This window comes from Hippocampus bargibanti, linkage group LG01 (assembly GCF_051943395.1).
Source record: "Hippocampus bargibanti isolate YZ-2025 linkage group LG01, ASM5194339v1, whole genome shotgun sequence".
Classification (NCBI taxonomy): Eukaryota; Metazoa; Chordata; class Actinopteri; order Syngnathiformes; family Syngnathidae; genus Hippocampus; species Hippocampus bargibanti.
In genome coordinates this window covers 24043698-24060195 of record NC_142734.1, presented here as the reverse complement: position 1 = coordinate 24060195, position 16498 = coordinate 24043698, and the positions used below count along the sequence as shown (strand labels likewise).

Here is a 16498-nt window from a genome sequence, read left to right as displayed (position 1 = left end):
TATTTGAATGGGAGGAATGTTGATGTCATTCGACTGTCATCGCTGGAGAGCTCTGGGGCCATTGTGCTTTTTTGTGCCTGTCTTGGGCAGCATCTTCACAGCCCCGCTTTGTTCAGCGGAAAGGTCGGTGCTGTTGGACAGTCTGCGGCTGGATGGATGCATTACTTGAGGAGCGACGAAGCCCACGATAAGAAGAAAGGAGTGCCAGCGGAGAGCGCTGATGCGTATGTGGAACCGTTGCGGCTTGGAATTGAAGCGGATTTATTTTGGACAGGAGATGTGAGACAATCTCTTTTCGTCAATGGATGCTACAGCTGGATGTTTGCTTTCAAGATTTAGCTTGTAGTCGACATGCACATTCCACCATGATGTCCCTGAACCACTAGTGGAAAGACGCTTTGATCCTCTCCTCTTTCATCTAGAACTGATTCATGTAACAAGAGGGTACAGAAAGTGCTTAAAAAATAACTGACTCTGTGTCTTTTTGTTGTCATACTGTCTTTGTGTTGTCATATTATTTATTTCGTTTTTTTTGTTCTTTTGACTTCAAGATGGCGCCGCGCGAGTGGCTGGATTTCCAGCAGCTCATGTATTTTGTTTTTCTACTTTCATTCCTTTCATCACTTTTCTGCTGTGAAATGTAAATTTCTCCACTGCGAGACTAATAAAGGCAAATCCATCCATTATTATAATTATTATTGTTATTATTTTTAAATTTTTTTTGATCATTGTGATCTGTAGCGAGAACGGGGAACAGGTGGCGGAGAAACTAGAGACGTGGAGATATGCCCTGGAAAGCAGAGGAATGAAGATCAGTCGCAGCAAGACGGAATACATGTGTTTGAATGAGAGGGATCCAAGTGCAAGAGTGATGCTACAGGGAGAAGAAATAAAGAAGGTGGAAGATTTTAAGTACTTGGGGTCAACTGTCCAGAGGAATGGAGAGTGTGGAAAAGAGGTGAAGAAGCGTGTCCAGGCAGGCTGGAGCGGCTGGAGAAAAATGTCAGGTGTGATGTTTGATAGAAGGGTTTCAGCTAGGATGAAAGGAAAAGTGTATAAAACGGTTGTGAGACCAGCCATGATTTTGGACTGGAGACAGTGTCACTGAATAAAACAGGAATCAGAGCTGGAGGTAGCTGAACTGAAGATGTTGAGGTTTTCTTTGGGAATGACCAGGTTGGATAGGATCAGGAATGAGTACATTGGATTGGATTGGATTTGCCTTTATTAGTCTCGCAGTGGAGAAATTTATCATTAGAGGGACAACTCATATTAGAGGCTTTGGAGAAAAAGTCAGAGAGACCAGACTGAGATGGTTTGGACACGTCCAGAGGAGAGAGAGTGACTATATCGGGAGAAGGATGCTGAGCCAGGCAGGAGACCGAGAGGAAGACCGAAGAGGAAGTTTATGGATGTGGTCAAAGAGGACATGAAGGTAGCTGGTGTGAGAGAAGAGGATGCACAAAACTGGGACAGATGGAGGACATTGATTCGCTGTGGCGACCCCTGAAGGGAAAAGCCGAAAGGAAAAGGAGAAGAAGAAGAAGATTATTATTATTATTATTATTATTATTATTATTATTATTATTATTATTATTATTATTATGATTAGTATTCTTATTACTATTATGATGATGATGATGATGATGATGATTCATGTAACAAAGAGGGTATAGTGTTTAATATTGAATGACTGTTTTTATGTTGTCATATTATTTAATTTGTTTTTTGTTCTTTTGACATAAAGATGGCGCCGCGAGAGTGTCTGCCTTTACAGCAGCTCCTGTATTTTGTTTTGCTACTCCTTCCTTTCATTTTCTCTTCCTTTCATCACATTGCAGTGAAATGTCTATTTCTCCACTGCGAGACGAATAAAGGCTAATCCAATCCAATCCAAAATCCGCAATGAGTTTATTCTTATCATTAAGATTGTTTTTTTGTTTTTGTGATATGAACCAATAGACAGCCGAGTATCAATAAGGGCTGGGGCCATTACATTGTCTCCATTGGCACGCAATTTCCAGAAAGGTTGTATGAAGAGCCAGGAGCCCTCGTTGCCCGTCCCATCCAGCGTGACGCGCATGGCGTTTTCTCCAGAAGGGCCGGCAAACGCTTGTTGACCGTCAGGTACTTGTTACTCTTCATGTGCAGTAGCTGCAGGAAGAAGAAAAATCAAACAATCAAAAGCCGAATAAAGATTTCCATGTTGCTAGTCACTAGCCAATCATAGTATCACCAGCCGCAAGTGATAATCGCAGACTGGCCAGATCAAGCACACTGTATCCTGTAGCAAGCTGCTTTGGCAAAAATATTGTTGTATCACAAGTTATTTCCTGGCCATCAGCACCCTCTCGTGGACGTGTAGTAAATCACACAACACTTGCAGCTCAGAATTGATTCAAACGTAGCACTACTTTTATAATAATAACACATTTGATTTCTAAGCGACTTTCAAAACTCTCGAGGTCACTTTACAGTCACAGGATAAGTTTTGCGGTGGGTGAGTGGCGGCAGCCACAGGCGCGAGCGTTCACTCAACCTGATAGTAACTCAAATAGATAGAAAGCTAGCTAGCTATCTAATCGATAGCCAATAATAATACATTTTATTTATCAGAATCAGAATCAGAATCATCTTTATTGCCAAGTATGTAGAACACACAAGGAATTTGTTTCCGGTAGAACACGCTGCACTAGTATCGTCGTAAAAAAAAACTGCTAAGTGGCACTATACAGTTCCATTTTGGCGACTGTTGAAAGAGTTCAAAGAGTTAATGGCTTGGGGGAAGAAGCTCTTTAAATGTCTGCTGGATTTGGTGCGCATGGATCGGTAGCGCCTGCCTGACGGGAGTAGCTGGAAAAGGTGGTGGGCAGGGTGCGGAGGGTCCAGTAGGATTTTCCGCGCCCTAGTTTGGATTACTTGCAGTGTGCAAGTCCTCGAGAGTGGGTAGGGCGGTGCCAATGATTTTTTCCGCCGTCCTAACTGTCCGTTGAAGTCGGATTTTGTCCATTTTTGTGGCGGCCCCGAACCAAACGGTGATGGAAAAACACAGGATGGATTCGATGACAGCCGTGTAGAAATGTTGCAGCACCTCCTGTGGCAGGCCATGCTTCTTTAGCAGCCTCAGGAAGTACATTCTCTGTTGGGCCTTTTTCAGGATAGAGTTGGTGTTGACCTCCCACTTCATGTCCTGGGAGACTGTGATTCCCAGGAACTTGAAGGTCTCAACGGTTGACACCAGGCAGTTGGATAGTGTGAGGGGTAGCTGTGGTGATGGATGTTTCCTGAAGTCCACGATCATCTCAACTGTCTTGAGCGTGTTCAGCTCCAGGTTGTGACGGCTGCACCAGAGCTCCAGCTGCTCCACTTGTTGTCGGTACGCAGACTCGTCGCCGTCTTTGATGAGACCGATGACCGTGGTGTCGTCTGCGAACTTTATGAATTTGACAGCTGGGTGCGTTGAGGTGCAGTCGTTCGTGTAGAGAGAGAAGAGCAATGGAGAGAGGACGCATCCCTGCGGGGCTCCAGTGCTCGTGGTTCGTGTTGAGGATGATATATTTCCCAGTCTGACCTGTTGTGTCCGTCCTGTCAGGAAGCTGAGGGTCCACTGGCAGATCGTGGGGGACACACCAAGCTGGAGAAGTTTGGGGATGAGGAGTTCTGGGATAATGGTATTGAACGCAGAGCTGTAGTCCACAAACAGGATCCTTGCGTAGGTTCCTGTGTTGTCAAGGTGGTCGAGGATGTGGTGCAGTCCGATGTTGACTGCATCCTCCACAGACCTGTTTGCCCGGTAGGCAAACTGAAGAGGATCTAGCAGAGGTCCGGTGATGTTCTTTAGGTGGTTGAGCACGAGGCGTTCAAAGGACTTCATGACCACAGACGTCAGAGCAAAAGGTCTATAGTCGTTCAATCCCGATGGTGCTGGCTTCTTTGGAGCTGGGACGATGGTAGACTGTTTGAAGCAGGATGGGACTTCACACTGCTCCAGGGCTCTGTTGAAGATTTGTGTGAAGACCGGAGCCAGCTGGTCAGCGCAGACTCTCAGGCAGGAGGGGGACACTCTGTCAGGTCCTGCAGCTTTCTTGATCTTCTGCTGCTTGAAGAGCCGTCTAACGTCCAGTTCGTGGATCTGTAGGGCAGAGGGCGGAGATACGGTAGTTTCTGGTAATGGTGGGCAGACCGGGGAAATGGTGGTGTCCTTTTCAAATCGGCAAAAGTATGTATTTAACTCATCAGCCATACCATTGTTGTACACTGCTTGGGGGGAAGGTAAACGATAATTTGTATATTGCTTTCAGGCCATTCCACACCGATGCAGAGTCGTTAGCGGAGAACTGTTTGTTAAGCCTCTCCGCATAACATTTCTTTGCGATGTTAATTTCCTTCGTCAGTCTGTTTCGGGCGAGTTTGTAAACTGCTTGATCGCCGCTTTTAAATGCGGATTCTTTCTCTTTCCCAAGATGCCTGAGTTTGGGAGTGAACCATGGCTTGTTGTTGTTGAATGAGCGGAAGGACTTTGTTGGTACACACATGTCCTCACAGAAACTGATGTATGATGTTACAGTGTCTGTGTATTCATCCAATGTGCCCGTTGAAGTTTCAAAGACGCTCCAATCAGTGCAGTCTAAGCATTCTTGTAGCGATAACTTTGCTTCATCTGTCCATGTTTTAACTGTCTTGACTACCGGTTTTACACATTTGAGTTTCTGTTTGTATGTGGGAATTAAGTGGATTAAATAGTGGTCAGAAAGACCCAATGCTGCATGCGCAACAGACCGGTATGCGCCTTTGAGTGCTGTGTAACAACGATCTAGAATGTTTTCTCCTCTGGTGAAACAGTCAATATGCTGCTTATATTTGGGAAGTTCACGGTTTAAACGTGTTTGATTAAAATCGCCCAAAATGATCAGGGGTGATTCTGGATATTTTAGCTCGAGATGGTTTACATGGTCTGCTAGCGTTTGAATACACGCGTTAGCATTAGCTTGTGGCGCGATGTACACGGCAACGAGAATAAAGGAAGCGAACTCACGTGGCGAGTAGAATGGCTTGCAGTTGAGAGACAGCGATTCCAAACCAGGGCTACAGTGTGCGTCGAGCATCGTGACATCGGTGCACCATTCTTCGTTGATGTAGAAGCATAGTCCACCGCCTTTGGATTTCCCCGATTGCTCCGTGTCACGATCGGCCCGAAGGAGACGGAATCCGGGTAGGTGTAGCGCAGAATCCGGGTGGCGGTCACTGAGCCAGGTCTCAGTGAAGCACAGCGCAGCAGAGCGGGCAAACGTTTTATTGGTCTTTGTGAGAAGCAGAAGTTCGTCCATCTTGTTTGGTAGTGAGCGTAGATTAGCGAGGTGGATCGATGGGAGCGGCGTTCGAAATCCACGCTGCCGTATAATGCTTTACAAAACTCTCAAGGTCACATTACAGTTACAGGACAAGTTAGCTATCTAGCTTGATAGCTATATAGTTAATCGTTAGGTAGCTAGCCAGCTAGCTAGCTATCAGCACTCAACCTAGATCAGGGGTGGGCAAACTTTTTGACTCGCGGGCCGCATTGGGTTCTAAAATTTGACAGAGGGGCCGGGCCAGGAGCATTTGGAGGGAGTGTTTGGGCCGGAAATACTAAACCCTAAGCATTAAAGGACAACCGACGCCTCCGGTCAAGTTATGTCCATAATTTATAAAATCACTTCAAATGACTTCGACTGAGCGTATTTTACAAAGATTCCACAGCATGTAGCTATAGTTTACGTTCGAAGACTTGCGCTGAATATTCTCGAAGTCTTGTTTTCGAGTTGATGACGATCCCCATGTGACGTCACGTTTGGACCGCCCCTGACCGAGAAAGCGACACACAATGCATTTTGAGTACTTTGTTTGGTCTGAAAACTTCGTGTAGATCCGTGTTGATGGCGAAATTAGAAGGAAAACACATAAATAACGCCATGGTGAATCGTTGTGTGTTGCACCAAGACAACTATTTGATATTCGCTGACACAAATTCCCAGCTGACAAATCAGCCCATTTCCAACGGAGCTTGGGCGCAATCTTCTGCATTTTCTGGGTGCTACATTGCTGTCATTGACGGCTCGAATTGATATGGGAGGACTCCTTGAATCAGTTGCAAACATTTATGCTTTCCTCTTCAGAACTATTTGAATCATATTCATAACTGGATGAGTGACCTTGAGCGTTTTGAAAGGCGCTTACAAATGAAATGTATTATTATGATTAACAAGAAAACATCTTCTCCGAATCTGAAGCCATTGTTTTGATTCTCGAGCAAGGCAAGACGTCTTGGCGTGACGTCACGAACAAGGGGGTGGGTCCTTCTGAAACTGGCCATTTCCGGATTCATTTTGAAGTCATTTTTATTGGTGTTTTTCATTTAACTAAAAATATCAGCCTGCCTGTTTTGGGTATTTTAGATGCTATAAAACGTTTTTCTGATGTCAGTGGGGAACACAAAAAAATGGTGCCGGTTGTCCTTTAAACGTAGTTTTGTCTCAAGGAATATGGCGTTTACATACTATTTCGCAGATACTTGGAGGAGGAAATGGAAATACATTAAAATAACATATGCACTGTGATTCATCAAGATTGCGTCTGTTTTTAATACGTTTTCATTGAAGGGGCAAAGTTAAAGAAATCAACATTTATCGAAAAATGGAATCACTTTCAACATTCAAAACATATTATTCCACAACGAAATATTCAAGCTCAATAATACCTACTTGTGTTAAATTCCGCCAAATCGTAGATGGTTTGTCCTGACCGCGCGGCGCTCAACAAACTCCTCTCAGACGCCCTCGCCTTCACGCGCAAACAATACACGTGTACCGTCGCCGAGCACACAAACATAGGCTACCAGCAGTGAAATTTGCATACTCGGCACGGCAGCCAATCAGAAGCCTGCTTCTTTCTTCCGGACTTTCGCAAGCGTTATAAAGTCGTGCAATTGCATATCATTTTCCAAAATAGATGCACAGAACCTCAGCCCAGAAGAAAGATTCAAAAGAAGCTAACAACATATGTGACGCTACAAAACGTAAATTTACATTAAACCGTGACTGTAAAGTGTACGTGAGACTAATGAAAGGGGCTTAGTGGCTCGTAGGAAGCAATGCAAACGTTGCATTGTGCCCCACAATAACAATCGACTACTGCTGGAAAATATAGCCATGCACATTTACCGTAAATTAAGCAAGGTAGCATTTATAGTAGGTACATTCATGATTAAAAAAAACTATAAACTTTGTGACAATGTTTTTTAATGTGATTAGTTGTCTCAATGTGCTTCAAGTTGTGAAAAATGGGGCAGGCAACTTTTCAGTTATCTGCCCTGTTTTCTGCTAACTTTTTGTCATGAGTTTCAGACACTGTTTTTACTATAATTTGGGCAGGTTCGGCGGGCCGGATTAAAAAGCCTAACGGGCCGTATGGGGCCTGCGGGCCGTAGTTTGCCCATGCCTGACCTAGATGTAACTCAAATAGACAGAAAGCTAGCTTGCTAGCTAATAGATAACGCAGCAAAAAAAAAAAAAAGATTCAGAGAATACTTTATTATTATCATTATTATTATTTATATATGGTTGTCTGTGACTGTAAAGTGTCCTTGAGAGCTTTGAAAAGATGCTAAAAATAAAATGTATTGTAGCCGTTGAGGAATGAGCACACACGACTAAATGTGGAGACGTGTTTATTCCAACGGCTAACAAGTGGATCTGAACTGAACAGCAAAAGCAGTGTAATATATGTAACATGAACCGCCCCCTCCTCTGCACCTGCTGGGTGAGATGCCTGGTCCTAGTGCCCGCCACACAGCCCCCCCCCCCAGAACACCCAGAAGGAAGGTCAAGGTGAAAATTTTGCAGGGGGCTTAACCAGCCTGCCCCAATGACTACGCAGTCCGTCCTTCGGTGGTGAAGGTGATTCGGGCGAGACCTCAGTGGGGGAACGACACTCAACCCTGGCATGCCGCGGTGAGGCTGGAGGTTTCGGAGGGCGTCCGCGACGTGGGGCCTGGGCAGGCGAAACGTCCTCGCCTGCAACTAAATGAGCCGGTTTGAGCCTGTCTATTGAAATGCCCTCCCTCCGCCCACCCATATCGAGCACAAAACTCTTTTCACCGTGTTCGAGCACTTTAAACGGGCCGTCGTACGGCGGTCGGAGGGGAGAGCGGTGGGCATCGTGACGCACAAAGACGAAACGGGCTGACCTAAGAGCAGACGGAACAAATATTTTGGGGACGCAGTGGTGAATTGGTGCTGGAGTCAGGGCTCTGCTGGCAAAAGGGGGAATGAAGGTGCACCCAAAGCTTCAGGCAGAAATTCACCAGGAACGCGGAGTGGTTGACAGAGCACTAACTCTGCGGGGGCGGCGTTAAGGTCTTCTTTAGGGGCCGAACGTAACCCGAGCAGGACCCACGGAAGCTGGTCGACCCAGTTACCATCCGACAGCGCGGCCCGTAGCGCGGCTTTCAGTGACCGGTGGAAGCGTTCGCACATCCCGTTAGCCTGCGGGTGGTAGGCCATAGTGCGGTGTACCTGCACACCCAAGGACTGCGCCATGGCCGACCAGAGCTCGGACACAAACTGGGGGCCTCTGTCCGAAGTGATATCGGATGGCGTGCCGAAACGTGCGACCCAGGACGACAGAAATGCGCGGGCAATATCTGCCGAGGTCGTGGAGGACAGGGGGACTGCTTCCGGCCACCTAGTGGTTCGATCGACCATGGTGAGGAGATGTGTGCAACCCTGCGAAGGAGGGAGGGGCCCGACCAGATCCACATGGACGTGGTCAAATCTCCTGTCCGGAATTGGAAAAGTTTCCAGGTTTGCTCGGGTGTGCCTGTGGACTTTGGCGCGCTGACATGCCACGCATGCAGCTGCCCACTTCCTGACGTCCTTTCGTAACCCAGGCCAGACAAACTTGGCCCCAAGTAGTTTGACTGACGCCCGGACGCCAGGGTGTGAGAGGGAATGAATAGAATCAAAAATTCGCTGACGCCACTCCTGCGGAACCACGGGACGAGTGCGACCCGTAGACACATCGCAGAGGAGAGCGGGACCCCCTTCACACAGTGCCACCTTCTCAAGTTTCAGGGCTGTGCCTGCTGCCTTGAGTTCGTGGATGTCCGGATCCTCAGATTGGGCGGTGGCCATCTCTGAAAAATCCACCCCGAGTTGGACTGGACACACAATCGCGCGTGACAAGCAATCGGCCACAGGGTTACACTTGCCGGCCACGTGCTGAATGTCTGTTGTGAATTCAGAAATGGCCGCCAAATGCCGTTGCTGTCGGGCCGACCACGGTTCAGTCACCTTTGACATGGCGAATGTGAGTGGTTTGTGATCCACATATGCGGTAAACCGGCGCCCCTCGAGGAGGAAACGAAAATGGCGCGTTGCAAGATAGAGTGCTAACAACTCTCTGTCGAAAACACTGTACTTGCGTTCGTTATCTTGCAGCTTCCGACTGAAAAATGCAAGGGGCTGCCATTCGTTCTCCACAAGCTGCTCAACACGGCAACATCAGACGCGTCGGTAGTCAAAGCCACCTGTGCGGTTGAGATTGGGTGGACCAGAACAGTTGCACCCGCAAGAGCTTCCTTGGCCCGTTGGAAGGATTGTGCTCGTTGCGGTGCCCACTCGACGGGGTCGTAAGCCTTCTTTTTTCTCAAGGCGCCGTAGAGGGGTTGTAGGAGGTCGGCTGCGTGAGGAAGAAACCGGTTGTAAAAATTGATCATGCCCAAAAACTCCTGCAGAGCCTTAACTGTGGCCGGGCGGGGGAAATCCACCACTGCTTGCACTTTGGCGGGTAAGGGGATGGCGCCCTGTGGAGAAATGCGATGCCCCAAGAAATCGATCTTGGACAGACCAAATTGGCACTTAACAGGGTTAACTATAAGGCCGTGCGAATCAAGGCGCTTGAAAACTTCGGTTAAGTGCGACAGGTGTTCCTCCGGTGAAGGGCTGGCCACAAGGATGTCGTCTAGATAGACAAATACAAAATCTAGACCTCGCAAGACTGAGTCCATCAGTCTCTGAAAGGTCTGTGGCGCCCCCTTCAGGCCAAAAGGCATACGGAGGAATTCAAAAAGGCCAAAAGGGGTTATTACTGCAGTTTTTGGCACATCTTCTGCCCGTACCGGAACCTGGTGATAACCGCGAACGAGGTCAACTTTGGAAAAGATCACGGCTCCAGCCAAACGTGCGGAAAAGTCCTGGATGTGCGAAATTGGGTAACGGTCGTGTGTGGTTACATTATTAAGCCGACGAAAATCACCGCACGGCCGCCAAGAACCGTCACTTTTGGGGACCATGTGCAATGGTGAGGCCCACGGGCTGTTGGAACGCCTCACGATGTCCAAGCGCTCCATCGTCGCGAACTCCCCTTTCGCCATTGCCAATTTTGCCGCGTCGAGGCGACGAGCGCGGGCAAAAACTGGCGGGCCAACCGTGGGAATGAAATGCTCTACCCCGTGTTTAGTATCGGCATTGGAAAAGGCGGGTGTGGTTAACGACGGATAATCGGTCAGCAGGCATTCATAAACGTTACCCGATGTTAAATAATTTGCATGCGTTAACGCCCCGAGCCCTCCGGCCTCAGACGGAAAAGTGGCTAAAGAGATGGCGTCAATCAAACGACGGTTGGCAATGTCCACAAGAAGTCCGTGAGCACATAAAAAAATCGGCGCCAATTATGGGAACTGTGGTCGCGGCAACAATAAAGTTCCACTTGAATTCCCGTCCGTGGAAATGCACAGTCACCGACCTGGAACCGAAGTTAGCGATGGGCGAGCCGTTAGCTGCGCACAAGGCAGGCCCACAACTTCGCGGCGTAGGCAGCAGCTGCGAGTTTGGGCGCCGGTCGTGGCGACATAGCCGTAGAAGATACATCTTCGTCTGTTGCCATCAACATTTCCATCGTCGGGGTCACCAGTGTAGCCGTTGAGGAATGAGCACACACGACTAAATGTGGAGACGTGTTTATTCCAACAGCTAACAAGTGGATCTGAACTGAATAGCAAAAGCAGTGCCCGCCACAGTATCATTATTATTATTATTATTATTATTATTCTTTTCCTTTCGACTTTTCCCTTCAAGGGGTCACCACAGCCAATCAGTGTCCTCCATCTTTAGAGGTCTGATCCGCATGTTTGTTTTGGCCAAGCTTTTACGTAGGATGCCCTTCCTGACACAACCCTCTGTATTTATCCGGGCTTGGGACCGGCACAAGAAGACATATGTCCCTGTGTGGCTACAGAACAAGCAACTCGCTCAGTAGAAGGCTCCCAAACACAAAATGGTCATCGGCACAGCAACATTCATAAAAGCAAAAACTATACTTGATAGAGTGCTTATGCACATTAGTAAACATATTACGTTATTTCATGTTTAGCTTAGTACATATTATGTTATTGTATGTTTAGTTTAGTCTACATGGATTGTTAAACTCATTAGTTGAATAGTTTTGAAAGCAGGATGTAACAAGTATCAAGTTTCAGTCTAAATGTTCTCTCCCAACAAACGTGTCCGTAGCTGATTGGACAACAGATCGCTGCTGTGACTTCCTATACTTATCCGTAGCTGATTGGACGACAGATCGCTGCTGTGTTCGTTCAAAACTAGTCCGAGCGGGAGGTCTTCGCTCTCTTTTGTGATCTTTGTTCATGTGTGTGTTTTTTGGCTCCCTGCTCCAACGAGAGATGTGCTTATTTTTGTTTCACTAGAATAAAGTAGCTTTTGTTCACCATCTATCGTCCTTGATGATATTTTTATCACAGAACTTCGTTGAACAGCGAACCAGATGAGAAACAAGAATAAGAACCAAACATAAATTGGTGCCGACACCTGTGCCAAACAGACGGTCTGAAGAGGGGGGGGGGTTTCCCGGTTGATGGCTGACTACTAGAGATGGAGAGTTTTTTTTTATTATTCTCTCCGGTGGAGCTTGTCCGTGATTTCTCACGGGAGACGTCTTTTTGGAAGCACCTGCTTGTATCGGCGAGGTGGGGCCCTTCCGGGATTCTGGCTGACTGACTACACGGCTGTGTCGATGAAGTTCGCTAGGTGAGTGACGCTAGCTAGCAGCCATTATTTGAATGTATTGTGGGATTCCTTATGGCCAGAGAGTATCCTATTCATGTTAATCCACGTATCTGAAGGGCTGGTAACGCGACTTTATTGGAAGTTATCATCTGATTATGGCCCGGTTCAAATTATGGCTTCTATTTCTGATGATCGGGCCAAGGCGGTTCCCCATAAAGTCGGGCCTAATGTGTATAGGAGCTAAACACGCGACTTGCGACGAGAAATGTCTGGTTTACCGCGCCGCCGGCGGAAATAAAGTACGACCGGTCGAGTTCTAATAATAAGATTCACGAGAGGTGGACTCCTGGAATTCACTGCGCACGAGGGCTGGGGAAGAAATTGGAAAATCGAAAGATTTTTTTACATTTTGATCCAGACGTTATGTGTTAAAATGCAGCTGCAAGATTGGTACTGGATTATCTGTGAAATTAATACATTCAAATTGGTTGGACGCTGGAATAGTGTGTCTCACAAAGAAAAAAAGGTGGGGGCGAAGGAGTCATTTGAGCCGTTAGTGTGTGCGTGTGCATGTGAGTGCGTGCGCGTGTGCATGTGCATTCATTGTGTATGTGAGTGCGTCTTGTGGCTGGGGACTAACACAGTGGGTGTCTTTGTCCTTGTTCTTTGTGTTTGAATTAACACTGTGGGTGTGTGTTTCTTTGGAAGAGAGTTAACAGAAGGAATTTGTAGGTGAATTGGGGATTTGAGAGAATGGGTGCAATTTTTTTCAAAGAAAGCTCCAATTCACCGGGGTATGAAATTCAATATGAAAATAAAGTGGGGTAGTTGTGAAAACATATTCAGGGGACGCTCTGAACATGTTTTCTTACATGATGAGGATTCCATATATTATGACCAATTCAAGCAGATTGGAAATAATGAAAAAGCTATGTCTTCAAAGATGGCCGCTGAAAAAGTACCTCCTGCCTTAAAAGGACAAAGGAGCTCATGGTCTTGAAATCGCCATTACTGGAGTGAATTAACCGATGCGGCAGGAGGGGCGAGCTGTGAAATGGGGTACTTGAGCTTGGGAGTCAGAGGTCAAAAGGGGGGGAGGATCTGCGCGCGGGGTCCACCCCACCACTTCCTCTAACGGCTGCCCTCTCTTGTCTCCCATTTACTCTTCCCCCTCCCCTTGCTGCTAATAAGAAGACCAGATGTGTTTTTAGCATAACAGCAGACTGGAACACACGTCCCCTATTGGGAAGACTCAGTCGTTACACCAAAATTTTTTCACAAGAAATGTCTTCATGTATTGCTGACTTTAAAAAATTCGATGACTTCTCAAATTCTTTTGTACATTGACGACATCTTGCTTGATTCACTAACTGAAGACAAAAACTGTATCAATCACTTTGTTCCAAAATCTAGAACATACAGGGAACAAAACTTCCTTGACAATGTTACAGTTTTGCCAAAAAGAAGTTGAACTTCTAGGAAAAAAAAGATGATGACATTTCTACAACCTGATTTGGAAGACACACCTTTACCTGACAGCATCCACGTTGAAATTATTGCTGATGGTTCATTACCAAAAACGTATTCAACGCAAGCAGCAGAAATTGTTGCATTGACTGAAGCGTAAATGGACAGAAGGAAAGATTGTTGAACAGGCAGATTTATTGAGAGGATTGCTGAAAGCTATCCTCTTTCCAAAAAGTGTGGCTGTATGCAAATGTGCAGCACACACAAGGGCTAAAGACAGGAATCGCTCAGGTAATGCAAGAGCAGATGCAGCTGCCAAAATGGCTGCTTAGACTGTTCTCAATCTAATAAATCAAGAGACACGTGAATTAGTGCCCACACAAGTTTTGAAGGATATGCAAGCGTTAGCTACAAAATCCGAAAAAGATTTGTGGCTGGCCGATGGTGCTAAACTAGTTGATGAGCTGTATAAAATAGACAATAAACCATGTTTACCGAGAAACATGTTCCCTATGGTGGCTCGATTGAGCCATGGTAGTTCACATGTATCAACAGGAGGGATGTTTATAGCAGGGAAAGTATATTCTTTTAAGCAGAGGTTTCAACTCGTATGCAAAAAACTTTTGGCGGAGTTGTTTGAGATGCTGTAAACATAATCCATAGGGTAAAATGTGACCAAAAAGAGGAAAATTTCCACAGGGGTCACACCCCTTTGAAGTGGTTGTCAGGGTTAAACCCAAAACATTATCACCAATTGTGAAAGAAGACACAAAGACGTGAGATATAACATGGATTTCATTGAACTAAGCACAAGTAGTTCTTATAAATACTGTTTGGTGCTAATTGATTCATTCACCAAATGGGTGGAAATTGTGCCTTCAAAGAAATCCGATGCATTATCCGTTGCTAAAGCATTATGCAAACATATTAATCCAGAACATGGCATACCAAGAATAATTTGGAGTGATAATGGGCCACATTTTGTTAAGGACGTAATAACCAAAATTTCCGAACATTTAGGAATTGCATTGAAAAAAATTACTGTGCATACCATCCACTGAGTGTAAGATTAGTTGAAAGAACGAATGGTACGATACAAAAATCGACTCAGGAAAAACAATGGAGACAATCATAGAAATAGATAGGTTTAGAAGTGCCCAAAGGAGGCAATAGCATTGCGCCCCGCGGTCACCAGGTCGTGACGTCACTGATGACGTAACGAGTTGTAGCCTCTGACACAGTTCCGTACCATATGAATAATTTTTGCTCGTTTTTCGTCGATTTTCTTCCGGTATTCGACGAAATTCTAATACTTTGTGGCTAAATATGTTTTAGAAGACAACTACTTCACTCTCACGTCGTCTTTCGGCGCTATGTGAAGTCGGACAAGTCCAAAAACCTCAACTTTCAAGATCAGATATGCTTTGGATTATAATTTTTTTATAATCCAAAACATACAATTGCAATTAAATACACCACTATTGATGTATATTTATTCAGAGTGTAAAAATGTTATGAATAATAGAAATGACAGCTCTTTAAGATTGAAAATTCAAATACATAGTATAATTATCTTTTGAGTGTGATTGTAACCAATCTTCAAACGTGAAAAAAATAACATTCATAAAGAATGATCATACTTAATTGGTGATCGGAATTGGACTAAATCAGAAATTGTAGAGGATTAGGTAACACTGTGTATAGTCCAACACTTTTATATTAATAATTATTTTTCAATAATAATGCCAAATTTAAATTGTCCTCATCATTTAAAATTTCCTTTTTTGGGGGCGTTGTTAAACTAATTTTTCAGTTAATATACAACTACAGAAATTTGAACAAGATATTCTACTACTTTTACAGCAACATTGAGTGTGCAATTGTCACAGCCAGTAAAACAATGAAAGGTGATTAATTAGTCAACCATATGATGACTTGAATGAGATGAAATTTTTTGAAACTTCTAACCTCATTGACCTGCAAAAATTACACTGCGATTCAGTTTTGATCGAAGAAAACTCTTCATCAAGTCATCATTCTGTAGGCGAGTGATATGGTGTAAACGGACAGATTTGAAGATATTAGTGATGGTTCTGATGAGGTCTATGGTATGGTTCTCAATACCATCTCGGGTTATGATCTCGTGTTCCAAATTGAAAAGGGCTAGATGGCCAACTGCAGCAACAACACGAGTGACAATCTTGAAGAACATGGCACATATAATTCTTTAATGAAGAACCGCTTTTTCAATCGGTTTGACAAGACGCCAGCCGCCCCCGGCCCACCGTCAACATCACCTGTAGCTGCACCTGCACCAACTCTCACTGTGGCCTTACCCTCCCTGCTCCCTCTCACGACCAGCTTTCCACAACCAACATCTGCCCTCCCAACCGTTGCCACACCCTCAGCCGCCACTCTGCCTCCTGGTTCCTGCCTGTCTGTCACAACTGCGCAGGTGAGGAACCAACTGAGGAGGATGCAGGTGAGGAAGGCAGCAGGTCCGGATGATATCAGTTCCCGACTCCTCAAGACCTGCTCCGACCAGCTGTGTGTCATTGTCCAGCACTTGTTCAACCTGAGCCTGAAGCTGGGCAGAGTTCCACAGCTGTGGAAAACGTCATGCCTGGTCCCAGTGCCCAAGATTGCCAACCCCAAAGAGCTCAACAGCTACAGACCGGTGGCGCTGACGTCTCACCTGATGAAGACGCTGGAGAGACTCGTCCTCGCCCACCTGCGACCGCTGGCAAGCTCATCGCTGGACCCGCTACAGTTTGCCTACCAGCCCAGCATCGGTGTGGAGGATGCCATCATCTACCTCCTCCATACGGCGTTGTTGCACCTGGAGAATGCTGGGAGCACGATGAGGATCACATTCTTCGATTTCTCCAGTGCCTTCAACACCATCCAGCCAAGTCTACTGGGGGACAAGCTGCGGCATGCCGGAGTCGACCATCACCTCACATCCTGGATTA

The 16498-nt window shown here is 46.0% G+C and overlaps 1 protein-coding gene across 3 annotated transcripts in view; it reads right to left on the bottom strand.

The window, feature by feature from the left end:
- The window catches only part of itpr3 (inositol 1,4,5-trisphosphate receptor, type 3), a 150477-nt gene that overhangs the window by 128649 nt on the left and 5330 nt on the right, over positions 1-16498 (bottom strand). The window contains exons 1-2 of one of the 3 annotated variants that reach the window (XM_089004756.1): positions 5036-5583; positions 1997-2154 (exon numbers count right to left, since the gene is read on the bottom strand). In XM_089004756.1, coding sequence (XP_088860882.1) covers positions 1997-2083 — 87 coding nt within the window. In that variant the 5' untranslated portion in view covers positions 2084-2154; positions 5036-5583. Of the gene's footprint in view, positions 1-1996; positions 2155-5035; positions 5584-16498 lie in introns of those variants that run through there. The other 2 variants (XM_089004746.1, XM_089004738.1) reach the window with 2 other exon arrangements.